At 41.8% G+C, this 27,253-nt stretch overlaps 1 protein-coding gene across 2 annotated transcripts in view; it reads left to right on the forward strand.

The window, feature by feature from the left end:
- Positions 1-1,045: 1,045 nt before the first annotated feature.
- Positions 1,046-27,253, forward strand: part of LOC133116176 (protocadherin-9) — a 228,538-nt gene continuing 202,330 nt past the window's right edge. Inside the window, exons 1-3 of one of the 2 annotated variants that reach the window (XM_061225461.1) lie at positions 1,046-1,385; positions 2,090-5,237; positions 9,296-9,307. In XM_061225461.1, the coding sequence (XP_061081445.1) occupies positions 2,205-5,237; positions 9,296-9,307 (3,045 nt within the window). In that variant the 5' untranslated portion in view covers positions 1,046-1,385; positions 2,090-2,204. The remainder of the gene's footprint in view (positions 1,386-2,089; positions 5,238-9,295; positions 9,308-27,253) is intronic. The other variant, XM_061225460.1, reaches the window with a different exon arrangement.

Below are 27,253 nucleotides of genomic sequence, written 5' to 3' on the forward strand. Positions count from 1 at the left end.
TGACATTGACTAGTGTTAAGTACGTGACATTCCAGGGGGCGGAAGGTCCAGCAAGCGTGCTATTTTGTTTCGCTGCAAAATAAATGAATAAATAAAAACAATATCTTGAAAGCTATAGCTACCATGCACGGCGCTCTTTGCTGCAGTATTGTTAAAGACAGAGTTCCCCATGATTCAGTCATTTGAGGAAGTGGCCTACTTTGATTTAGCCTACAAATTATTTGAACATTTCTGATTGCTGTGTATTTGTTTTATTTTACCTATAATAACCCAATGCTCTACGCCTATGGCAACCGTTGCTTTTAGAACATCTTTCTTATCTTTCCGGAAGCTTATAAACAGGACACCAGGAAGATCGTTGTCTTCGCACAAGTGATAGGTAAATGTAATTAAAATATGGGAGAACAACCAACGATTTGTTTCCCGGAGCACACATCTTCAGCCCGCAGCAATGAGCTCTGCAGCATCTCCCAGACCGTTTCAGCAGAGTTGGCCCGTGGTGAGTGACTTTTGCACCCACCAGTCGCAGCGCTATTCCCGCCCCTTGGAATTACGTCATAAGTAACTAGATCCAATACATTTGCGGGTCTGTCGGCTGCTGTAATTCGCTCCCCCTCCCCTTTGGGTTTATTCAGAGTTATTGCAAGAAATTCAGTCCGGAGAGGGGAACGAGCAAGGAAAAAAGGTTTCCCCACTCATAGTCAAACTATCAGTTTATAGGTGCGTCTGGTACCTGTTATCGCAGAGACAACTACATCAGATGCGCTCTGTGACACTTTGAAGACTGTATGGAAAACACTTGGTATTTTTTACATTAAAAGGCATCGTTGTCGGATAAGAAGAAGAAAAAACCTGGATCACATCGAACTGCTTTTTTACCCCTGCTCTAGGAAAAGTACGGGGATCGCCACCTCTGCGTTGTCGTTAACCGTAAAACAGGTTGCACAGAAGCTGGTGTATGCCTTTGCGGAATGACTGGACGGACCCGTTTGTCTAAATGAATATAACGTGTGCGAATCACCTGATTCAGTTTGTTGAAGAGGATTTCAGACAACCGCAGTACGTGCGTTCTGAGAATTCCTTACGGCGGAGAGTTAAATGCCAAAACGAAGTGCTTAATTGATACATACTTCGCCATCACCTCGAAGGCAGATTTCTCTCCCACGGTCGCTCGTGCTTTTACGATGGAACATAGCATACATTTTTACTCGTGAATGGCACGTAGCTAATTTGAGTGTTGATCACGTCAAAGATCTTAATACTGGAGTAATTCAGCGATGTCTTTGGGTTGCCAAGCCATGGGGATTTTAATACAGATGTGCGATTGCAATGTTCAGGAGAGGAAATCACAGTATCACTAAAAGACCCTTCAGAGGAAAACGGAGGTAAGAAAATGTATATCTTGCATAAATATAAGTAGGTTGCAAATCTGAATGTCCAACCCTGTCTCAGTCGGTGTGACTTTAGTTATATACTCTAATTCTAAAATACCAACAGTGATTTTCATTTGAGTAAATGATAGCTTACTGTAACAGCGTAAAGTTTACGGATAGAGAAGAGACTGAAGTCTCGTTTTGCCGACTTCTCTCAATGTCTTTAAAGAAGATGGTAAGTAATTGAATGGCTGCCCCGGTTACTGCAGCGTTATCTCTTGGCAAGCTTTTGGAGGTGAAAGGAATGTATGCCCGATGATGATACAAACGTAGAACCATATTTTGCCGCGGACAAAAGAGCGTAGCTTATTATTATTATTATTATTATTATTATTATTATTATTATTATTATTATTATTACCCAGAAAATATTTCGCTCATTCAACAACAGTTCATTCTAATCGAGGCAGCATACGAACCTACATATATCCGTATATTTACAGGGATTACTTATGCCGTTTTAAAATTGTCTATTAATTATTATTATTATTATTATTATTATTATTATTATTATTATTATTATTATTATTATTTATTGCTGTTATTTAAATTTATTATTATTATTATTATTATTATTATTATTATTATTATTATTATTATTATGTCCTTGCTTTAAGGATGAATTCATTATAACCTATTCCAACTTTTCTTTATAGGAGTGTGCAGCCTTGCCTACAAATTCAAGGATTTGTGAAACCTGCAGTCTAGTTACAATACATTGCATGGGGAAAACTATCTGAAACACAAAGTGGAAAAGAATATCACACTGCCATGGACCTCAAAGATTTTTACCTGTTGGCCGCTCTGGTCGCCTGCTTTTGGCTTGATCCAGCTATAGCCCAAGAGCTGATCTACCCAATTAGAGAGGAGCTGCAGGAAAACGTTCTCATTGGAAACATACCAAAGGACCTGAACATTTCCCACACAAATGCTGCAACTGGAACAAGCGCTAATCTGGTTTACAGGCTGGTTTCAAAAGCTGGAGATAAACCTCTGCTGAGAGTTCTGAGCAGCACCGGGGAGATCTTTACAACTTCTAACCGGATCGACAGGGAGAGGCTGTGCCCCGGCCCCTCTTACGAGGAGCACGAGTGCTCTTTTGAGATCGAGGTAGTCATCCTGCCCAATGATTATTTCAGGCTAATTAAAATTAAGATAATAGTCAAGGACACCAACGACAATGCCCCCATGTTCCCTTCCCCGGTCATAAACATTTCCATTCCGGAGAACACTCTGATTAACAGCCGCTTCGCCATCCCCTCTGCCACTGACCCGGACACGGGCTTCAACAGCGTGCAGCACTACGAGCTGGTGAACGGACAGAGCGCCTTCGGGCTGGACATCGTGGAGACGCCAGAGGGGGAGAAGTGGCCTCAGCTCATTGTGCAGCAGAACCTGGACCGGGAGCTGAAGGACACCTACGTTATGAAAGTTAAGGTGGAAGACGGTGGAAATCCCCAGAAGTCCAGCACCGCCATCCTCCAGGTGACTGTTACCGACGTGAACGACAACAAACCGGTCTTTAAAGAGGGTCAGATTGAGGTGCATATCCCGGAGAATTCTCCCCTGGGCACGTCGGTCGTGCAGCTGCAAGCCACAGACGCTGATGTGGGCCCCAATGCCGACATCAGATACATGTTCAGCACCCAGGTTTCCCCTGCCACCAAAAGGCTATTTGCATTAAACTCGACCACCGGTCTTATAAAAGTGCAGCAGCCACTGGATAGGGAGGAAACCGCTATCCACAAGCTGTCAGTGCTGGCCAGCGATGGCAGCTCAAGCCCAGCAAGAGCCACCATAACTATCAATGTGACTGACGTGAACGACAATCCGCCTAACATAGACCTGAGATATATTATCAGCCCAATTAATGGAACAGTTTTCCTATCCGAGAAAGATCCCATCAACACCAAGATTGCCCTCATCACAGTGTCGGACAAAGACATGGACGTGAACGGTAAAGTGATTTGCTTTATCGAAAAGGACGTCCCCTTTCACCTGAAAGCGGTTTACGATAACCAGTATCTGCTGGAAACCTCTTCGCTGCTCGATTACGAAGGCACCAAAGAATACAACTTTAAAATTGTAGCCTCTGACTCGGGGAAGCCCAGCTTGAATCAGACGGCCTTGGTCAGAGTAAAGCTGGAGGACGAGAATGACAACCCTCCCATTTTCAGCCAGCCTGTAATTGAGGTGGCCGTCCCAGAGAACAACAAGCGGGGCTTGTTCCTGGTGGCCATCAGTGCTACAGATGAAGACAGTGGGAAGAATGCCGAAATTGTGTACCAGCTGGGGCCCAATGCCTCATTCTTTGATCTGGATCGTAAAACGGGCGTCCTGACCGCCTCCAGAGTTTTTGACAGGGAGGAGCAGGAGCGGTTTCTCTTCACAGTGACGGCGAGGGACAACGGGACCCCGCCTCTCCAGAGCCAGGCGGCGGTGATTGTGACGGTGCAGGACGAGAATGACAACAACCCCAAGTTCACCCACAATCACTTCCAGTTCTTTGTGTCCGAGAACCTGCCAAAGTACGGCACGGTGGGGGTGATCACTGTGACCGATTCAGATGCCGGGGAAAACGCCGCCGTAAACCTGTCCATCCTGAGCGACAACGAGAACTTCATCCTGGACCCCAGTTCCGGGGTCATCAAGTCCAACGTATCCTTCGACCGAGAGCAGCAGAGCTCCTACACTTTTGACGTGCGGGCGGTTGATGCCGGCTCCCCACCCTGCTCCTCGGCCGCCAAGGTGACCATAAACGTCATTGATGTCAACGACAACGTGCCTGTAGTGATATACCCTCCAACCAACACCACCTTCAAGCTGGTCCCTCTCTCTGCTATACCTGGGTCGGTGGTGGCTGAGGTTTTCGCAGTGGACAGCGACACGGGGATGAACGCTGAGCTCAAGTACGCTATCGTCAGCGGCAATGGGAAGGGGCTGTTTCGAATCGACCCTGTGACAGGCAACATCACCCTGGAGGAGAAACCTGCCACAGCCGATGTAGGCCTCCACCGGCTGGTGGTCAACATTAGCGATCTTGGCTACCCAAAGTCCCTTCACACGCTGGTGCTGATGTTCCTCTTCGTCAACGACACAGTGGGTAACTCCACCTACGTGCACGACCTCATACGCCGGACCATGGAGACGCCCCTGGACAGGACCATCGACGAGAGCGGAGAGGCCTACCAAAGTGGCGACTACCTGACCATCATGATCGCCATCGTGGCGGGCGCCATGGTGGTGATCGTGGTGATCTTCGTCACCGTGCTGGTGCGCTGTCGGCACGCCTCGCGGTTCAAAGCGGCGCAGCGCAAGAAGCAGGGGGCCGAGTGGATGTCCCCCAACCAGGAGAGCAAGCAGAACAAGAAGAAGAAGCGTAAGAAAAGGAAGTCGCCCAAGAACTCTCTGCTCAACTTTGTTACCATTGAGGAGAACAAGCCTGACGACCCCGCTCACGAGCCCATAAACGGCACCATCAGCCTCCCAGCCGAGCTGGAGGAGCAGGGGATCGGCCGCTTCGATTGGAGCGCTGCTCCGACCACAACCTTCAAGCCGAGCAGCCCTGACCTGGCCCGCCACTACAAGTCCGCCTCCCCGCAGTCTGCCTTCCACCTCAAGGCCGACACCCCGGTCCTGGTGAAAAAGCACCACGTCATTCAGGAGCTCCCATTGGACAACACCTTTGTAGGGGGCTGTGACACCCTATCGAAGCGCTCGTCCACTAGCTCGGACCACTTCAGTGCCTCAGAATGCAGCTCTCAAGGAGGTTTCAAGCCGAAGGCGCCATTGCACAGCAGACAGGTAAAAGAGCACTTTTACTGGTCTATAAGTACTGCACATAACTACGCTGTCCATCAGTACTGAAGTGCCAGTGTGTTGTTAACTTGCTCTGTTCTCTGTGTGTCTTGAAAAAAAGGAATGCATTTTGAGGTTCCTCTCATGCATACATTGTGTGTTCTGAAACCACAAAAGCCAAAAAAATGTCCCACTTCATTGTGTGTTTATGTACGTTGCATTGTTTTGTAATTGAAAAATCCACCTGCACATTTATTTTTGTTGTTTGTTTCTTTCAGGAACGCTCATTTTGTTGTTGTTCATGAATATGCTAATGGTTAATGTGTACTGGGGGGCGGGGGGCAGGGTTGATTTGACGAGACCTTTTAATGCACATGCTTTTGTCAGGCTTGAGAAACTTCAATGTGGAGACTTTGTCAGTTACTCTTCAAATGCGCTGTGCTTTCAGAGTTTGTGAAAGAAACATTTTTTTCACGCCAGTCTGCTCCATTTACCATTCTGTTACACTTCAAACAAAAATGCACAATGCAGAAATACATTAAATGGCTGTACGTGGAACCTAATTAATTTATAATGCTGTACACTGATTCTCAGAAGATGACACAGCAGGTTCTAATCAAAGTACTTTCCTGTGACGCTTTTGGTGATAGCGTTTGTAGTGTGCTTGTGTTCTAATGAAGCAAGATGTTCATTGGCATTTCCTAATTGTATATGTAGTTACACCTCTGATACCATCTCAGTAAGGTTGGGAAAATGTAAAATATAATAATTGTCATGATTACTGACTGATTTATCATTTAGAAATGGTAAATGTATCCAAATCATCACATCTTAAAGGAATAATGTCAGTTTCCTGACGATATGCATGCTAGAGGTCTGACTAAGACCATACTAAAATGTCCAATTCAAAAATGATAAGGAGTGAATTAGACTCGAAATTCAAATTAATCCATGCTTATTTCAAGGCAATAACAATTTGGTGCTGATACTGAAAAAAGAAAACAGTGTGCATTGTTAACCGAGTGGAACTTGCTTTAAGAGACAAAGTCACCCATAGGTGGCACTGTTGCTCTGTAATGTGTAGGCTGGCACCCAGCCAACATGCAGCATGCCTGCACAGCATTGGCAGTAGGGCAAAGAGCGGGATTGTCTGCACGCTCACTGAAAGTCTGATGTCTAATGACAGAGCAAGTGCACAGCAGATTTAAAATGGCAGCCGCCATTGTAAATGATAAGATCTGGCTTTTTTTTTCTTTTCTTTTTTGGTTGGTGGCAAAGGCTGTTGCAGTTATTGATGTGGAGTCAAGCTTTTGTGACCAGGGGAGGGTGGGGGTTGTGCATAATGTTTTGACCATGGAAGGAAAACAAACAATAGGGGTATCTCTGCTAATAGCATTTACTGACCGAACTGGGTGGTGGGGCAGGTGGTCTGTGCCTGAGGGATGGCTCTGCTGTATGTGTATCAGTTGTATACTCTGGAAACAGCAATGAAATATACCCAGTTCACATTTTATCAGTTTTCCTTATAACCTTATAGAAATGAGGGGACGTTGGTAATCAATCAGGGAAGACAGTGTGGTGAAGATGAAGTATGTTGAAGTATAGGCCAGGTTTTTGCGAGTAGGGATAGTTACCTTGGTTCAGTTTCATGTGTCTGGGGGGGGGGGCTAAAAGGCTGTTTGTGAATGCAAAAGCACTGCAGAAGGCTTGAGTCTGCAGCATTGTAACCAACTTCCCGGCAAGCTTGTACATTGTTTATCAAACCAGAACTGCTGTTTCACAAGTTGAAAAGAGATTGATAAGAAATAAAGTAAAAGAACATCTGAACGGAATGTCCAGACACAATGTCATCCACCAAATTTCGATTTATTTGTTTTATTTATTTTTCAAGTACAGTAGCCAGGCTTTAGTTGTAACATCACACCAGGACAAGTACAGCAGAATGCATGCGTCTCTTTCTTTCGTTCTTCTGTGTCTGAAGAACGTACTCCACTGGAGACTTTCACCAACAGTGACACATGGATTTCTCATCAACCACCCACCCAAAACTCTAAAAGTCGAGGGAACAGTAGCTTTCTTGTTGCCAGAGGCTTCCTGGAACAGTTGTATTGATTCACCAAAATCCATTTAATTTATTTCCTTTTGTGCCTAAGTGAACCATATTCGTAGAAAGAACAGCTGTTGAGGACATGCCAACACTGCCTTCTCTCGTATTTTCTAAATGTATTTATTTATTTATTTTGTGGCTGACGTTAACTTAAAATGTGTATTCCTTACCTACTTTGTTTCACGCGTCAGGTCGATTCGTGAAACAAATCAATTACAGCAGATTAATCCAATGCATGTATTATGTGAGGTAGCTATTGCACATGCTTCAGAGAGAATGGCTGTCCAAATGGTGGCAAATCATTATCATGTTTTATTTTTTTTGTCATTTAACAATGAAGCCAATGAAGATATATGGGAAACATTTTGCTGATTAATTAAACCATAGACGTATAGTCCCATGGGTAGCAGTGTCTATAGAGCTGTCTGGAGAAGTAATTCTGGAGAATTTTCAAAGAAGCAATGGAAGCTTTGAAATACAGTAAATATACCAGCTGACTAAAGTGGCGTTTCTGTAATGATGGGGATTATTTCCGTCTGTGACTGATATTAATGATGTTACAGTTGGAGCAGTGACACAATCTTGTATCATTTTAATGGGACCATGCAAGGCCGAGTCCAACTATTACTCCTCTGTATCATTGAAGCCATTCTAACGTCACATGGCATGTATTTACTGGCTATTTATTACCACAGTGCACTTATGTTGACGTACGGAAGTAAAAGCTTCTGTACTTTTACTTTTTAATTCATATTATTAAATTGAACTTCACATGTGTCTAGCTACGGGGTAATGTATTCTTGCACAAACTGACCTAAGATTATTAGCAGTCTCCCAGCTCTAAATAAAAATGTCAGAGGAGCATGCACACACTCACACACACACACACACACACACACACACACACAAATGTGTGTGCACAAAGTCGTGCAAATTACATCCAGAGATTTTTAATTCCAGTGACATTTACCGAACACCAGAGCAATCTCAGTCCGCTGGGAGAAATCATACCTTTAATTATGAAAAGGGCTGACAGCATTTTATTAGAAATGTTAGTACCGCAAGTATTTCAATAAAAAAGGAGATTGTGTTTCTTCACAATGGTCCTGGTGGTGGATGAAATTATAAATGAGAACGGCAGGCCAGCACAGACATTTGAATGCAGCTCATTACTGCACACCCAGTGGTAAGGATCACATTGAACTCCAGGGCTGACTACGGCTGAGACCACAGCTATGTGTAGCAAACGGTGGGTGGAGGGGATGGTGAAAGGCAGGGCTCTTGGGTTCTTTGCAGCCTTGCGGTGTCCAGTGTCCTAACATGTCTCAACTTTGCCTCGACCTGTGAGCATTTCATTGTCCTGTGCTCGCTCCAAGCTGTAGGAATCACGCATCTGCAGTTTCGACTCTAGAAATCCACCCACTTCCCCAAAAGCTGCCATCGAACCGTGATATCGGGCCAGTGTGACGCTCTTCCAAAGCGCTGCTGGTCCTTTTCCAATTCCAGTTCTCTCAGTCGAACTCAGCCTAACGATCCTTGGCTTCAAAACAGATTTGTATGGAGAAAAGGGGGAGAACTTCAACAGCGAAGCATCAGAATTCCCTTTTTCTGAAGTTGAAGTGGGGCCAGTTTGGTGTTTGGTCCACTGCTGGCCAGTGTGCTGTCAGTGCGGGTCAACCTACTGCGGAAACGCCTCTGGCTGGCCTCGGGTGTAGGTGATCTGGAGCCAAGATGGGGTCATTTGAGCAGCCTCTGGCTAGCCTGAGGTAAACCTCACCAATGGTTAAGGTGGAAACCCAAATAATGGTATTATTGATTGATGAGGAAATTAGTTCTGCCAGCTGCAAACTTATGAACTGGGTGTTGTTTATATAGTTGTCATTTTGGGTTATATTTATCAGTGTGAATGGGTGAGTGCCTTTCACTGTGAATTCCACTTTTACTCTATTTTGGATAGGCTCCTGTGACTGTGTACCAGCAGTCTGGTTAGCTCAGCTGTTTCACTCCGAAGCATTTTAGCAGTCACACAGGTGAAAAGCGTTGTGTTTCCCCGCCACTATTCCACAAGGTATGCAGCAGGGACATGAATAAGGTAGTGTTTACACTTGTGAAGAGGTGCCGATGTGATACTGGCATGTGGTGATGCCCATTCCATGGTAAACCCCAACCGTATGCGTGTGTCTCTGAGCTTAGCTTGAGTACATGTGAAGTTAGAAAATATGTATTCTGTTCATATGGCTTAACCCTTCCCATTTTGCCACCCCCAGAGGATAATTCCCTCTAGTATTTTGTACTAGTCCTATAAAAGTGTCAATATTTAAAAAAATATGTCCTGCAAACACATGATTGAAGACTTAAGCTAAAGAAGAGGCTTGTATCATTCAGAAATTTGAGACCGAACAAATTTATGTCAGAGCATGTACATCCCGTCTACACAAAAGTTACACTAAAACACAAAGGAAATTACAAAAACGCCTTATTCTTTGCTAAACTATAAAAATATCTCAATTTCTAAATGAAGGACCAACCCATCTTGATGTCAACTTGTGTACAAAATATGGTCTCCCTAAATCTCTCCAAATGCAAAACATCTGCACATCTATTTGTCCAGACTCATGAAAGCTTATTTTTCTATTAAAACAGATTTTTTGATACAAAATGTTAAGACAAGGAATCTTCATATGTGTTTAATTCACTTTTATGAGAGTATGTTTTTTTATAAAGCTCAAGTGTCCAAAAAACTCTACAAAAAGGATTACTCAACCTAATGCTTTCTAGCAAATCTGCATCACATTTAAAATTAGGTTACCCAGAGCCCAGTTAGCCCTGTTAGCCAGTACAATTACAGGTTTACATCTATAGCAAGTCCTGTAATTAGCCTACGCATGTCTGTATATGTCTGTATATTCATTATGCTATGCGGACGCAGCGATATTCCTAAACTGTCACCTGAATATGACACATTATACCCTGTTGCAAAGGATAGGAAACCCTTTTGAAGAAATATGCCATGTTTTACATTAGTTTGGAAGTGAAATTACCGAGCAATGAATGTACGCAACAATAACACATAGTTCTAGACGGCATTAGCTTAGGTATAGTTCCGACAAAAACATAGTTTTCTCAAAAAATGGCTTAATAAACTTCAACGTTGGTCAGAAAACAGTCATAGCTTCATAACCTGGTGGGATCTTTGGTTCCATAAATATGTCTAATTTTTGCGATGCAAACTTTCTACTAAACCGGAAGCATGTTGGCTGGACGTGAGAAAAAAACAAACAAAAAAACAATGCTTCAGAATTGTATATTTTTATTCTCATGAGAAATGTTTTTTTGACTTAGAGAAATGGTATCAAGGATTTTTAGGAGATGCCTTTTAATTGTCTGAGTCTGTGACTAGGTCAAGGCTGTAAACCATTAGTGTGGCATCGGAGAGCCTGCTGTTGTATTGCCCTACATTGCAAATAAGAAACTGATAAGCTGATGTTCTTTTGAACAATCCGGCATTGCTGTTTTGTGGTGTTATTACGTTTACACAGTTATTACACAGTTTTTTGAATGATATTAATATGAACACAACAATAACTTGATACTTCGCCGACTGAAACAAAAAGGGGGCAGTGTGGATGGGGTTAACATGAGGGGTGTGTGCGCTGAAGGATTATCCGGAGACATGCCGTATATCTCTCGTGATTTTTAACTGGAAACGCTTCAAACATATTGTATTGTGCAGGCAGAACATTACTGTCACAGTAATATTGTACCTATTCTGTAGATGTTGCCATTTTATAAAGTGGTGGTTTGTAAATAGTTTAATATTCTATATGCTGTTTCAAAGTGTATTAATAGTTATGTTCTGCCTTTTGCCAAAATCAGAATAATTATTTAGTTGTGATGAGAGAGTGAATCCCAATATGAGAAATCACACATTTATCAAATGGTCCACTGATGGAGTCAAGTCAGTGTTTGACAGCACATGGTATCCAGCCCATAATGGATGTGATGAATCATCACTCTCCCATCACGACAAAGGAATCTTTTCTGTGTCAAAAACACATCTCATTAGCGGTTTGCTTGGTCGGCAGTGTCGTGGATGTTGTTTTTTTTGGTTTACTACCGACTAAGAAGGGTAACGCTAGCTTTTCACTGGCAAATAATTGGCTGTTGTTGTGGCTGTGGCTACCACTCTGGCTTCTGTATCGAAGTTATAGGAGACAAAGGAGAAGAATATCAATTAAAATAATGCGGCACCTGGAAGTCGATCGTAGAACACGTTCAAAATCGACTTAATGTGACAGGGAGAGGCCTCAAACCGGGTCGATGAAGGTGACTATTAAAGCAAAGGATGTTGATATTAAATGGTGCTATTTTCCTTGGGCAAGTTCATACATTACTTATCTCATCTGAAAGAGGGATTTCTTATCCAAACAGGAGTGCCGTGAGAGTGGATGTAATAGATTTGCCTCTGCAGTGTCCTGTCTTGGGGGAGCCAGCCTCTCCTACAGGTTCATTTGCCATATTAATAAGGGATTAGTGTGTAGCAGACTCGTACGATTGGGCTAGTTTAAAAAGATAAATGAACTATGACAATATTGCGCCCGAGGGGCACGTCTGTTACAATATCCTCTAAGTTGCGCTGATCTGTGCCTCAGGAATACTTACATTCATATGGTGATATTTTAAACCCATTACCCATAGCCTATATATGTTCATACATACATTCACGCATACATTCAGTACATACATAAAGACATCATACATACCAGCAATATGTATGTACAAACATACATACATTATGCACATTTACAATGTCATGCATGCAAAGCATACACATACCTATACATAGTATACATCATATACTAGCATGTATACACACACACACACACACACATGCTGAATTTAACTTTTACGTTGTGATCCTCAGATTAAACAAAGGAGTGCAAATTAAGACTTTGCTCATTAAGTGGTCTTTCCTGCTCTCAGCTTCAGTAGGAGTCTCATTGCTAGAAGCGATGTGCATAGAGTTGGCAGATTTAGAATGTGTGAAAACTGAACAACGTGCACAGCTTGAAGTGGAGCTTAATGTCAAGGTGGGGTGTTATCACAACCAATAGTGAGTGGGGGGCGCATGATTGAGGTGTAAACTACCGAAACTTTGTCTGGTCGGGAACCAGAAACCGAACGTACTGTATGCAAATAGTTTGAAAACCGGACATTCTGGTTGGAAACTGGACATGTGCCAATTCCAGATATGCAGCCCAATTTAAGATGGATTAGATGCTTTCTGCCTCGCATCGACTTAAAATATGTTTTGTTCAGCCTGTTTACCATGATACGTAGATGCATGTAATTCCTAGAACCAGTTTTGACCCATCTAAACTGCAATAATACAGAGCTTTACCATTGTATGTACACTTTGTCAGCATAAGGTTCTTACAGTTAGGTAATTCTGTTAAACTTTGGTTGCTGCAGGGCACAACAGAGTAGAAATAGAGAGGAAAGCAAGTACACCAAATGCAATCCTTACCTTTGTTAGTTTTATTTGTGTGACTTTGTACAAACAGAAAGAGTTGACAGAGGCGATGTAACATGATGGCTAAGGAGCTGGTTTTGTAGCTTGCAGGTCTCAGGTTTGACTCCCAGGTTTGGCATTGCTTGCACAAGCTACTTAAGCTAAATTGCTGCAGTAGTCAGCTGCGTAACTGTAGTATACGTAAAAAAATTAATTAACTGTTGCTTTGGATTAGGGCAGCAGCTAACTGGCTAAATGAAACCCTACCCTTGTATGAGAGTTTTGCATTTCCTATTATAGCTGAATATATAAAAGGATGTATAGTTTAACACCTTAGGGATTTGAGATTGAACTGGACTTTCATGCTGCCTGCCAAGAGCTTTTCGGTTGTTTCACAAATTCAGCCTTTCCAGTTTTATATGCAAATCAACAGCAATGTCTGTTTCCAGAGAAGCGTTACCAAACATGTTGTATTACTGTGCTGTGCCTCATCCCTGTGTTCATCCCTTCTGGATAATTACTCATTTGGTGGGGAATGAAAGTAGGAGAAAGATGGATTGTTTCCCATCATGAAATCATTTCACCAAGTAAATACACTAACTGATAACATAAGAGGTAATCACGAGTCTAGTAGATTTCCTAATTTTCCCTTTGTGCACTGACTGAAATAGAAGAATTCCAAAACCATGATCAGCCATTGTAATCAAACACCCATCAACATAATCAGATTCTAAGGCTACATGTTTTCGACCACTGAAAGTGGCATCATTCTACACATTGCCATATGGAAATATTTAGTGTGGCGAAATATTATTATTGAAAACAAATTTTCAATATTCCAAATTCTTACTTCAATGGTTGAAGTGGAGTGATGAAGAAAATGTTTCTTGACTGCCTGTTTGTAGCCATTGTTTATATTTATTTATTATTTTATATCTATTTAGTATGCGAGAAGCAAGTAATGTAGAGAGAATTGCATAAGAATCTACTGTTCGTAATGCAGTATAAATGTTTCTTAAGGGTCAGTTCAATGAAGCCGTGAGTTGAAGTATTGTGAGACCACCTTTATTTTCAGATTCCTGGACATTTCTGACATGTGGCTTTACTGTTGATAAGATTATTTATTTCCGTAATCTCAGCAGTGGGTGGGCTTGAGAAATAGGCCCATTTGGGCTGTGCAGTGCCCCATTCTGAAGCACTGACCACCCCGGGGGATTGTCCCAGGAACGGGTCAGTACTTCAAAACCGGAGCGTCACGCCATCACTGTCAGAACACGGTCTCGTTCAGAATAATAGCAGTAATAACAACACAAAGATTCTCACTCCAAATTTAACAGCAACAGACAGTTCTGCAGCTGCCCCCCAGACTTATTTCAAATGTATCTATGTAAAATATTATGTATATAAGGGATGTTTTTATGTAAATTGAGCTCTTGGTAATCTTGCTTAATGTGCTGTACTATGCCATAATGGGCGTGTTCTGCTCTATGTAATGTTATCTCTTTTTCTCTCTTTTTTCTGTGAAAGTAATTATCAGTGGGGTTTTAGAACGGAATTGAACATAATTCTTTCAGCCTTGTTTAAAATTGTTTACAAATTTATAATTTCATAATAAATGTTTAAAAGTGATTACTTGTTTTTTTATTTATTCACACACATTATGATTTTATGTTCAAAGTTGTCGGTCACAGTGCCTTCACAAGTCTAGTGTGAAATGGCCTCTTTCTTTCTTTCTTTTTTTTACACAAAACTTGTAAAGCCGTATTAATTGCCAAGATCTGCATGAATTTTCTGATATTTTTGTTTATATTTATTTTTTGTTGTAGATTCTGTTCAGTCCACCCACAGTGCCATGATACCTTTGGGATGATTCACTGCAAACTTGTACTGAACTTTGACTCACAATTAAATTGAAGTATTCGTTTTCTTTTTGGTGATCATCCAAGCTTTAACACTTGTATTTGACTGTGAGTCAAAATGAAGAGCACGTTTGTGTGACTTGGAACTGAGAGTGGATTGAACGGGACTGACAACACAAATTCAAGCATGTGAATTTTCATATTTTTTGAGTCAAGGACAAATGGCAGCATCAATCAGTGACTGCTCGAAAGAGAATAGAGCATGATATTATCAGTTCCGTTTTTATAACAGAAAAACATTTATGGTTATACATCTTTTATTATTGATTTGTTTTTATTATTTATTTATTATTTTATTGGTGCACCTCAATTTCAAATCACAATTCCATGTCATTGACCCCTGGATTCAATCACATTTTATTTGTGTCACACTTTTTACAGAAGACGGTTATAAAGATGCTTTGCAGAGTCACAGAAAAGAAGGGCAGAAAAGAAAAGGGTAAACACCAGGCTTAAAGCACCATACAGCAAGCACATGAGGTAAACACTCCCCAGTGGGGGGAGGCCTCTTGGGAGGAACCCAGCTACTGTACTCTACAGCTACTGAGGGGCAGCCCATCCTCTGCTGGCCAAATAAATAAAGTTAAGGAGAACAGATATAAGAGAAATGTAATATGATATCTATCACCTCAACTCAAATGGGTTGAGCAGGTTACAGCTAAGACGATAAACTAGCTAGAAAAGTGAAAAGTCCAAATGAGGGGTTAGCAGTTTAGAAAGATGGAGAACTGTAAGAAGTGCGTCTGTAGCTCCAGGATGTGTTGAGGTGTGGGCATGAACCAGGGGAGGGTCATGGCTATAGCGCTACCTGACCTGAAGGCGAGGGAGAGGGCTGAGCGGTCTGTGGGAACTTGGGGAGGGGGAGGGACAGGAGCCCTGGGAAAAAGAAACAAAGAAGGAAAAGGTTAGGCACTGTAGAAATGATGAGTACACAGAATAAGATGTTGTATCTGCCGAAGCTCCAACTCCGTTTCAATTGATATTCTACCCCTGAAGTGGCTAATGCTGATCATGCAGTCGTGGGACTAGGCTAAGCTACCTTCCTCCCTCTGTGCCATAGTCAAGCCCATTGAACATCAGAGGACCCTTCACTGACAACAAGCTCAACCGCTAATGTGCCCCATTCACAGAACAGCAGTACCACACAGACCTCCCCGGTGACTACGGTTTTAACTAACCCTACGGGATGAACAATGATATACATGCGTGAATATGTGCCTGCAGATCTGCGTACAGGTATGGAAGCTGGAGAAGGATCATGACCATAACTAAAATGGCTGACAATAATGGCACAAATGCAATGACCATCACTGATTTACCCCACATTCACATTGTCCCTCGCCCAGGGTGAGTGGTGTAGCATCCGCTCAACATGGAAGCGCTTGCATTGTTGGTCTAACGGAATGGTAAACTCTGCTGTTCCCCGTGATGCATTTGCAGAGAGCCACTGGAGAATCAAACCTACACGCTTCTGGTTGTAAGCCCAGTTCCTCAACAGCCAAACATTAATGAAGAAAATGTAGGCCTGTTTGCTTTGCATCTCTCATTGCACTTGGAAACGTTCCATGGACATCGCATTGCACTTGCCAGGTCATGATGAATGCACAGCTTGGATTCAATCAACATGTTTAACGTTGACTCACAATAAAATAGTTTTTTCCTTTGGCTGTTTGGCGAGATTATCACTCGCAACAAATAATGAAAAATAAAAGTAAATTAAGAAATATTTGTAAAGTGAACATTAAGGAATATTGATTGAATGCAAGCATAGGAATTCAGGTCATCTTTATGTTATAGATTGCATGAAAAAAGATAGAAGTGGTTGGAAGCAGTCACACTTTTTATCCAGTCACTGTGTGAGTTTGGACAGGGTACTCACAGACAGGGCTCTGATCAGTGGGATATTTCTGTTGGTTGTGCATAGCGTTCACATTACACTGGGACTGAAAACTGTCCCTAATTGAAATAACCCATCTGAACCAGCTTACGTAATGTTTTTATCTGTTTTTATGCGTCTGATACAGTGTCTGTCTGTAAAAATGACAGTCACCATAAATGGAAATATTTTCTGTTTATTCCCTAATAATAAAACATAAGCGATGTTGAAAAATTGTTTTTATTTCTTCTTCAAAAACAGTTTGGAAGTTCTTTGTTGCATGCAAGAGGGAGTTTACATAACAACACCCATTTTGTAATTGAAGATTAGCTGGAGGGTCCAAATTGAAATCTAATTTGGAGTTTGAATTTAGCCCCGTAATTAAATGGTGAAGAAAACTCTCAAGGCAAAAAATTCTCTGGGAAATGCGAAGTGAAATTGTCTGCAGTGGTTGTGTTGCTATCTTTAGTGAATGCGTTTGGCAGCAAGGCTCACCTTGGAAATGACTAATTCTGTTTACACATTGTCGGCGATTCTGTTATCATTGAAAACACCTTGCTTTCACTTATCGCAAGTTCGAAGTGTTTGCCTCCTTTTTTCCACATTTTGAAAAGCTGGTTTTGCTTAAATTGGAGACTGCTCAAACGTGGTCCTGAAAAGACGATGTTGGCACTACATGTGCCCAAACATATCACAGATGATTGAAATTGTAGATATAGCAAAATATTTCTTAAAGGCAATTCAGAACAAAAGCTTCTCAATAATCATACATTTTGTTTGTTTTTCAAAGCAACACAACTCATTAAAGGAGAAAAAAACAAATAATTCCAAGAACGCATTCGTGTTTGATAGATCAGTCTGAAATCTACAGAGAATATTTCCCTATCAAGATGTATGGTCTACAGTACATGGAAGCTGTTATTTCTGAAGTGAAAACATTTGTGTGCGTGTGTGCCTGCATGTATGTATGTATGTATTTGTGTGTGTGTGTGTTTTGGTGGTGGAGAGAGAGAGAGAGAGAGAGAGAGAGAGAGAGATCAATGCATGTTTCCTTTTGCTTTTGTGTGTGTATGTTGCTTTTAATAAAGGATATTCCATTAAATATACCTCAATTGCCATATTCGTTTAGGCTATTTATTCTGCTGAAAACACAATAGCCTCCCACAGATAAGGACACATGTCTTCCATGAATGGAAAAAAGAAAATAAAAAAATCTCTGGCACCCAGGCTCTTGAGTGTTTCTATAGGTCATTTGCTTTACATTCACATTATGTCCCATATCTTGTGTACATACGGATATCAAGAACAACTCCCCTTAACCTGCTTGCTCAACTGCAGATCAATATTTTCCATTGATCAGCCTTTGTCTCGAGCATGGTGTTCAGAGAACACACAGCCCATGTCATAGTGTACGAGAAAATCTGCCCGGCAAATGTGCCTGACCCATTCAGTTTTGGGCTATGCTCCGGTCTTTTAAATGTCACGCTCTCCTTGCATTTCCACTTGAGAGATCTCTTTAGGAAACGGAAGTTGTGCATTGCCCTTATTGAGTGCGTTCCAAACCATTTGAAATGCTTAGTGTGTGTGTGTGCTCAAACTAAGTTTTGAAACAGCTGGTAGCTGGTCAACCAGTTAGACCAGCTCCATACTCAACATGGTTTGATCAGCACAAGCTATTTTTTAAAACAGCTGATAGCTGGTATTTCAAGCTGTTCATAGCTGGATTTTACACCAGGGTGGAATAACTTTTTGAGCTTAGGTTAGTCTAGTATTCACTGATTTACATAAATTACAATGTAGAAACTCTCTCTTGAATATTGTTCCTATTGATTTACAATACTTGCTGTTTTATTTTGTTAATTATAATTGTATTTTGAATGCTTGCTGATTGAAGTGTGTGCTTGCATATGTTGACAAAATAAATTATCATTTATTTATCTAATTTTATACATTTGCTGATCAATACTTATACATACGATACATACTATCTGAGCTTTGTGTTACTTTACCACAGATATACCTTTACAGATAAAGTTTTAATATACACCCATTTGGAGACTGTTAACAATGTCTTGTGTTGAAAGGTGATTAAATAGCAGCCATACTGAAGAAGATTTAAGCAGCAATAGTGCTCACGTAAGACTTCATTACCCGGTGAGGTTTAGCATTAATTTTAATGCAATGTCTGGAAGTTATGGACCATTAGGCACAGTGTAACTCATCTCAATTTCACACAGAGCAGGCCTCTTATTTACCATGAGATTGGCTTTAATCGGTTTTGAAATTGTTGAAAAAGTGTCACAATGGCCGTAGAACCAGGGCCTAGGGGTGCAAACAAAAGCAGCTGCCATACATGATCATAAATACGTTCATAAACCTGTACATGCAAATGCCTAACTCCAGACTGTAATAATTCTGAACTGGGGGAGAGGGTAAGGGGGACATGCAAGGGGGTTTGCTACAACTGTGATTTATGTGGAAGCAAGTAATCCAAGGGGATTGGGAGCATGGACTCCACATTGTTATGATTGCATATCATCATGAGTGAGTTGACTGATATGCACCAGTACAGTAGTGCTTGATATACTGTTCTGGTGGAAGGGAATGCAAAGTGAATCACCACAGAACAGCATAATTTTAATGTTGATGTAATGGAATGCATTTCTGACAGCATTAAACTTGCTACAGTGGAAAGTGGGAGTTATAAAATACAGATACTATTCATATAATCACCACGTTTAAACAAAACACAAAAGAACGAGGCAGAATGAAATTAGGACTGGGTGATATACCACGCCGATAAGTATCGAATGCAGTAACGACCATTGGCACCATGTGGTGCATTGCCTTCCATTTAATCTATTTTCCTTAATTATACCTAACGCTGTTGTAAACATCCAAATTTCATGGGCGGGTGAAAAGGCATCACCTGGAATATCGATTGGTTGTTGATCACGTCGAAGCTGCAAGACCTTGTTGCTGATTGGCTGTCTTTTCAACACTCAAATATCAGTTATTTTTTTCCACCGAAAGCATTTAACTAGGCATGTGAAGTTTTTTTTTTTACTGCATCAGGTGTAATTAAAGTAAAAAGACGTACTGTACTGTACGCCACATGGTGACGGTCATCATTATTCCATTCGGTAGTTATCGCTATCGGATATCATCCAGCCCTTGAAATTATGAATGAAATTATGTAAAAGAAAAGTGATGGAAACTGCTTAAATGTTGTGAAAGTAATTTTATGGAAAAAAAAAGGTGAAATACATTTGAGCAGTCAAATAGAAACAATCATAATCAGCAGTAAAGCACTTAAAGTTTTCTCAAACTTTCTTCCGCACTTACTCACTCCGTTGTCTCTTGTGTCCAGATGCCAGCACCTAATGGGAAAAGTCTTTTTAAAGCACACAATTGTCTGAACTCTGCTTTGGTTTGCCATCCTCCCCATGGACTCTGGTTGATGAAGACAAGCCCTGACTAGTGTAAAAAGCTTGTGTCTGTCAGCAAGCTTCGAGTGTTCTTACAAATACCCTTTGACTCGCATTATAGGTTTTCTTTGTCTTTTTTGTTTTGTTTTTAATGATTTTTTCCCCCTCTCAGAGGAATTAGTGTTCTAACGATTCAGCATTTTGCACCATAGTGCTGAACAGGATATACCTGTATTGTACAAAAAAAGTGGTTTACCCCAGTAGTGTTTCAAAATTAAGCATCAAGCATGCGTGTGTGTTAAAGCACATCAATTTAAATAATTTTAATCAATTAATCAGTGGACTGAATAATTACATACATTGCTGTTACCTTATTTTACTTTAGATTTTTGTTGTCAACACCCAATGATCAAACAGGAGTAATATGGTAGTATTTAATGGAAAGTATGACTTATTGCAACAGCTTTTATAAAGAGCATCATGTAGTTGTATGCTGTAATTGTATGTGCTACTTCCTATTTCATACTACATTTAGTAGCCTTGTCAGTCAGTCTAATGTAAATATATCTGAGATTGTGTGTGCGCGCGTGGACATGTGCATGGTGATGTCTTCCTCCTCCAGTGGTAAAACTAAAATAAGTTTGGAGAAATTAGTTTGTGCTTACTGCCAAGCTGTTGAGATTAACAAGGAAAGTTGATAACGTCTGACAGTGGAATTGAATGCAAATGTTCATGCAGTGACTTTTGATCATAAAAAATACATATTCACAATGGGAAGCTAACAACATCCCTCTTTAACTTTAATTCCCTGAACAGTTGTGGCTTTGGATATGCTGGTATGATGATTTTCATTCTTAAAGAGCTTGTTTGCAGCATCGCTACCTGAATAACAGTGTTAACATGATGAACTCTTATCTGCTTATCCACTGCATCGGGGCATGATCGAAATGCCACACATGCTCCACCAGTTCAGGATTTCACACAACATGTGTATATCAAGTACAGCAGTTTCAAAAGTCTTGGCCAAGATTTGCAAAAATAAACACTGTAAAAGTCGGCCTAGGAAGACGGTCACTGACATCAACAACAGGGCAGGGCAGGGGAGAAAATATCACAAGCCCCTGTACGCAGAAGACAATGAGAGCAGAATTATAGAGGCTAAACTGCAAGAGGCAATGCTCTCATGAGCACCAAGAATCAAAAGCTCAGATTAGAATTCTCCAAAAATACAGAGAGGAGAAGTCTTCTTGGAACAAAGTTTAGTGGACGTACAGAATGAGACCAAAATAAACCTTTGCAAAAGAAACGGAAAGCTGAAAGCAGAGAGGGAAGAAACAGCCCAGGAACTAAGGCACCTAATCAGTGAAATGTGGAGGTTGTGTCATGGCTTGTGCATGTATGGCTGCTTCTGGATCACTCTTTATTGATGGTATAATAGAGAATAGCAGCACATGGATGAATTCAGAAGTCTACAGACAGATTTAGCCTGGCTTTGTATAAATAAATTCCTCCATTCTTCATCCTGCAGCAAGACGCTGACCCCTAAAACCCTGCGTACACAACCAAAACAACGGGTATGCAACCAAGCATTAGATACGGGAAATTGCTTTGATTTACTGAAGTTAATCTGTTAAATTACTTTTGGGGGGGTTTCATTGTTCCCATATTTTTGGAAGGTGCTGTATGTGCCATCCTGCAAGTCAACTGAATGAGTTGTGGGTTAAGGTTTTATTCACATACGTACACGTACTATGCCATATACACATTCCATTATGTAGCAGTGATAGTCAGTTTCCTGACTCACTGTTTTGGTGACCCCTGCAGAACAAATAAGGTCAAGGTAAATCTAATGCGGGCCCAGGTTCACTGGCAGAATTACATCACAAGGGATATTTACTGTACGGCTTTCCCATTGTGTTACTGTCACAGGCATAACAAATCACGGGCGTTAAAAACTCCCTTTGCAGCCCGTTTCTGAAAGTCTTGCACTTAGGCTTGTGTTTTATACATATTTTACTCTTTCACTTTTTCACACAGGCATAAATTGTTTTCCCGAGCTCTGTTACATGTGGATGTATAAAACATTTGGCTTCTTATTTAGATAAAATTCCCTGGTTCTACAGCTTATAGGGAAGTGGAATTATAGAGGAAAGAAAATTGGTTTCTTCTATCTGGGTGCGATTAGAGAAACTTGGCCTGAGAGACTTAGAGAATGTGCAGGGGGTGTGCTTGTCCAATCAGATATGTGTAGCTGTAGCCTACATCATTGGGCTCTGGGCTCCTGCGTAATGCACCTGTAGTACTGTGTGGCCTACATGGGTGCAATATAGTTATGGACCCTCCTGTACTGCTGTTTGAATTATTGGGTGTGATGATATAGGTGATATACCACAATGATATAGGTCAAATACTTATGGTTTTGGAGGCAAATACCTTTCTATGCTTTACTGAGCTTGTCTGGTGTATTGTAACCTATGAAATACTCTGAAGTAGTACAAACCCGGCCTTCTGGTCCTCTCAATTGGCTCAATTGCACTAGGCAAGATCAATCAAGGACAGAAGAGTATTCGAATCCAAAACAATTGTGCGTTTGACCCAGGTCTGGTAGCCACTGGCTCTCCTGAAGTGCTGCTTTCACTGTTGGGTCTTATGGTCTCTGGTTCTACTGTGATGCTGCTAGTTGGTAGTCCTGTAATGCCGGGCAGTCTGTAAGGGTATAAAATAGCTACTTGTTTGTAAGTTAGCGAATGAGTTCAATGCTCCTGGCCTGGCCACAGGTGGGACAGAGGTGACCGAAGGAGGCAAAAACATTCTTCCAAAATGTCCAAATTAATAATGCATATTTCTTTCCACTGTGTTGGACACAGCGGATAATGGTACCTGTCAAGCTAATCGATAATACAAAAGCCGGTTTGACGTCACATGAACACAGCCCTTGACAGAGAGAAAAGGGACAAATTGAGGACGGGAGCCACAGCGCCATGACAGCAGGCCCGGGCCTCTCCACAAACTCTCCCCACACCGAGGGCGCATTAAAGCACACATCACGGCTCTTCACGCTCCGCTGGAAAAAAAGACAAGCTCCGTGACCTAATGAGTTTCACCGCATTCGCGTCACGGGCCAAACAAGCCGCACTCACTGGCGGAGAAGACCCGAGATCATATACAAAGAACAGTTCATCGATCACCAGGCCAGGACAGGAGAAACCGGTTACTTCCTGAAGCGAGCGCGCACAGTTAACCGTAACCGTGGAAACGCAGGGACGTCACGACTGCGAGCGAGTCAGGCAAAAATGAAACACCTAGCACTGTCCCCTGCTATTACCGGGCTCTTCGTGTGTTCTCTCCAGATTCACACAAACTACAGAGGATGTTCTTGCGGCCACAGATGTTCTTGAAGATGGTTTTTAGAAATGGCTGCCAACTGACTGCCGTACAGTAGCTGCCAGCTCACCTCACCAATTAGGTGAAATCTGTCCTTGCAGCGTGGTCAGGTGCCCGTTGTGTTGTCTCGAATGCTGACGATATCACTGAATGATGGCTAAAAATGGAAGTCTGAATATCCAGCCCGAGACAGCAGCGTGGCTCCCAGGAAATGGGGTGGACTGGTGTGGCTGTGAGACACTAACATTGATTTATTTCAGATTTTTGAGTTTTTGACCGGCTATAATATTTCTACTGTTATTAACTTGGCATTCATTAGCATTAATTACCTGAAGGTAAAAGCATGATATTATTTTGAACCGTGTATACAAATAACAACGTTAAGTGACTAATGACTAAACGACTAAAATCCCAAACCAAGAAATCAAAATTTAAATCGCCACACACACACACACACACACATGCAAAGCTTTCATTTAATAAGAGAAAAACTCATCTAAGCCACTTGCGTGGAGGATAAACATGGATGGTTTGAGGAATGTGTTTGGAGTTCAGGTGGAGTAATTATCACATCCCCACTTAGTACGCCAGTTCAGACAGCATCATTATCAAGAGGAGGAAATATAAAAATAGAAACAGAAATCTGCCAATAGCCAAGCTTTAAAACGAACAATCTTTTTGCTTATTAAGGAAGATAAATTCCCCCATCATCTCTCATTTTGCTGATAATAACTTTAGGTTTATATTTAATTTTCTGCGTCCTGTGGCCTAGCAGACGCCAACATCAATTTGCGCGATGGACTTTGTCTTGACCACAGTAATATCAAACACAAACAATCAATCCTGAGCCGTCTCCCTCCGTCTTAATCAAGTTGGAGAGAATATTAAGAGCCCCTGCTGGAGGGGAATGGTCTGCCACAGCGGCGTCCTTCTGCAGGCTCATTTACACTGAGGTGCCCAGGGACCCCTCTCTGGCTTCACTGAGCCCGTATCTGGAGTCCGGGGTGGTGGGGGTGGCAGGGGGGCAGAAGAAGGGAATGGGAAGTAGAAAATAAGATGGCCTATGGTCTTCAGCAGTTGCAGAAAACAGTTGCTGTATCTCCCTCTCTCTCTCTCTCTCTCTCCCTCTCTCGCTCTCTGAGGTGACGTGAGGAAGGTCTGTTTTTGTCTTGACGCTGCTGTTGATGCTGTGTGAACAAATTGTCAGGGAAAAAAAAATAGATAAAAAAAGAACTGTGGAATCCTGGGAAAGGTGGGGTTGTACTGCCTCCAGTGTTGACACAGGGATTTTTGAGTGTGTGTGTGTTTTGTTTTTATTTTTTCACCTTAACCCTGTCGTGCCTAGTAAATCCGTCGTTTGTTAGAATGAAAGGGAGTGCTTTGAAATGCCAGGCACACTGTGCAGTAGCCATGTGGACATGGACCCGTGCCCAGTTCCTGGGAGGTATAAAAGGATTCATGTTGTAAATCTGCCCGCTGTAAATGCTCTCCGTCAAAGAAGAGAATGCCACCCTAAATACCGTGCTGAATACCAGCAGCAGAAATACAGAGATTGTTTTTACCATATTCTGTTATTTACACTCAGATTATTCATTAATTCTTTCTCCTTCTCTCTCTCTCTCACACTCTCTCTCTCTCTGTATGTGTGTGTGTGTGTGTGTGTGTGTGTTTGTTTATTGCTAATCAACCAATGCAATTAAGCTACAGTAACTCTGCCTTTCAACTGTGGCATTATCTCATTCCTTCTCTCTTTGTCTCTCTCTCCCCCCCCCCCACCCCCTTGCTCTTTTGCTACACATAAGTAGCATTTACTCCCTTAGTTTTGCATTGGTTTTTAAACAGCACGGCTCACTGAGCTGAATTTAAACACTGACAGACTGCTTTCTGACAGCAGACTATGCCTTTAACCTTAGGACACACGTAAAAAATGAATACAATAATGGGAAGCAGATGGTGCGGCAAAGAAGAGGGATTTCTGGGCTGGATCTCCTTGCCCTGCTGAGATATCCTCTCCCTGCCTGACTCTGCGCTGTGCGTAGAGTCCTCTCACACAAGCCTCAGATCAGAGCTTGCATCCCTGCGTCCACAGTGGAACGTGTTCAACTCTAACAGTTTATACGGGTCCATGCGGGATAAAAGGCACTCCATCAATGTCAAATGTACTCTATCAGAGTTCATTTTACGCTAAGCATTTTGCTGTATATTTCCTGCATTGCCTATTTCTCAGTTTTTTTTATTTATTTATTTTCCCAAAGCAGATGCGCTTCACCTCACATTCTCGTTTTGGGAGGAGTTTTCTCGCGATCCCGAAACGTTCCAGCCACCCGCCGATACTTTCATCAGTGTGAAATCATTTTGTGTCTTTTTATGTTTTTTGGAGGAACTCCAAAAAACGGAATGGGTTTCTCTTTTTTTATTCATCAGGCTGCCTTCGACTGCCATGCCAGAAGTCAGATATGCTGGAGTGAAGCACTTCTGTGTGCTATGCAGAGGGTAAACTTGACAAATTGGGCTCCTGACCCAACCCCAAAGGGGCCTAGACAGCAATAAGGCCTACCTTTCATTAACAAAAAAACAAAATGCTTAGTCGGGGGTACTGGTCTGAAAAGCAAATGCCAAAAAAAATAGAAGGATTGTCCCTTACTGGCCTCTGTCCAGTAGTCCTAGAAACTGAAACTGATGCCACTGTCACTGGAATGAGAGCCATACATTGACTGTGACTTTATTAATGCATTGACTTTTGTCTGAGTTTCTCTTCCATCTTACCTTCTTCTGCTTAGTCCCACAGGTGAGTTTAAGACATTGCATGCCAGGGATCATCAAATCACGGTCATCGAGGGCCGAGAACTGCTGGTTTTCCACCCTCCTTTTACCTTGGAGTCAGGTGTGAAGACAGTCTGTAGGGAGAAAAGGATTTGGATTTGAGGGTCTCATTTGACTATCCCTGTTGCATGCTGTATGTGGGTAATGAATTTACCCACATACAAGTGACTAGAAGTGTGCCCCCACCCCCCCAAAAAAATAAAAATAAAATAATAAATCATATGAAATATCTACTTTGCACAGTCATAAGACCCTATCTACATGTATACTGTGCTACCTCTATTCTTTGAACACATTACTAAATAAGAATGCCTGTTGGTGTTTGCGGACCGTTTGGCTGCCTGATATCTAACCGATGTCGATCTACTGTCCTCCAGATATTCTATGGAAACACGTTGGCCTACAGCGTCCACTCTTACATCAGACGTGAGGTAATCCATCTCCTGGTGTGCAATCACTTTAACTGCAGTCAGTTTGATTTGACCAACAGCAGTTTAGCAAACAAATAATAACAATAATAATAAGAAGAAGAATAATCATACTAATTGTCATCATCATCATCATCATCATCATCAATTAAAGCAGTTCATTCAACCGTTAACTCACCTCACCCGGTTTCTTTGGTCTGCATCGGTTAGTGATTTTCAGTTGAAGCTGGCTTCAATCAGGGTTGCAGATCCCCGTTTTAGGACAGAAATAAAAGAACAAAAGGACCGTGCCCACACACCAAGGTCACGGTCTGGGAAATCAATGTGCGACAACCTGAGTAAGAGACACGGCATTGACTTTTGAAATAAAATTACTTTTAATTGCCTCATCGCCATGGCATCAGCGATAGTATTGAGCGAAGGCTCAGTCTGCTTCGCGGTTCCTCCCCCGACACAGCAAGCCCCGCTCTGACTGAAAGGGGAAAAGGACATTCGGATAGACGGAGACACACTTAAATTGGTGATATATCCGCAAGAAGTTGTGC

This window comes from Conger conger, chromosome 17 (assembly GCF_963514075.1).
Source record: "Conger conger chromosome 17, fConCon1.1, whole genome shotgun sequence".
In the NCBI taxonomy this organism is placed as follows: domain Eukaryota; kingdom Metazoa; phylum Chordata; class Actinopteri; order Anguilliformes; family Congridae; genus Conger; species Conger conger.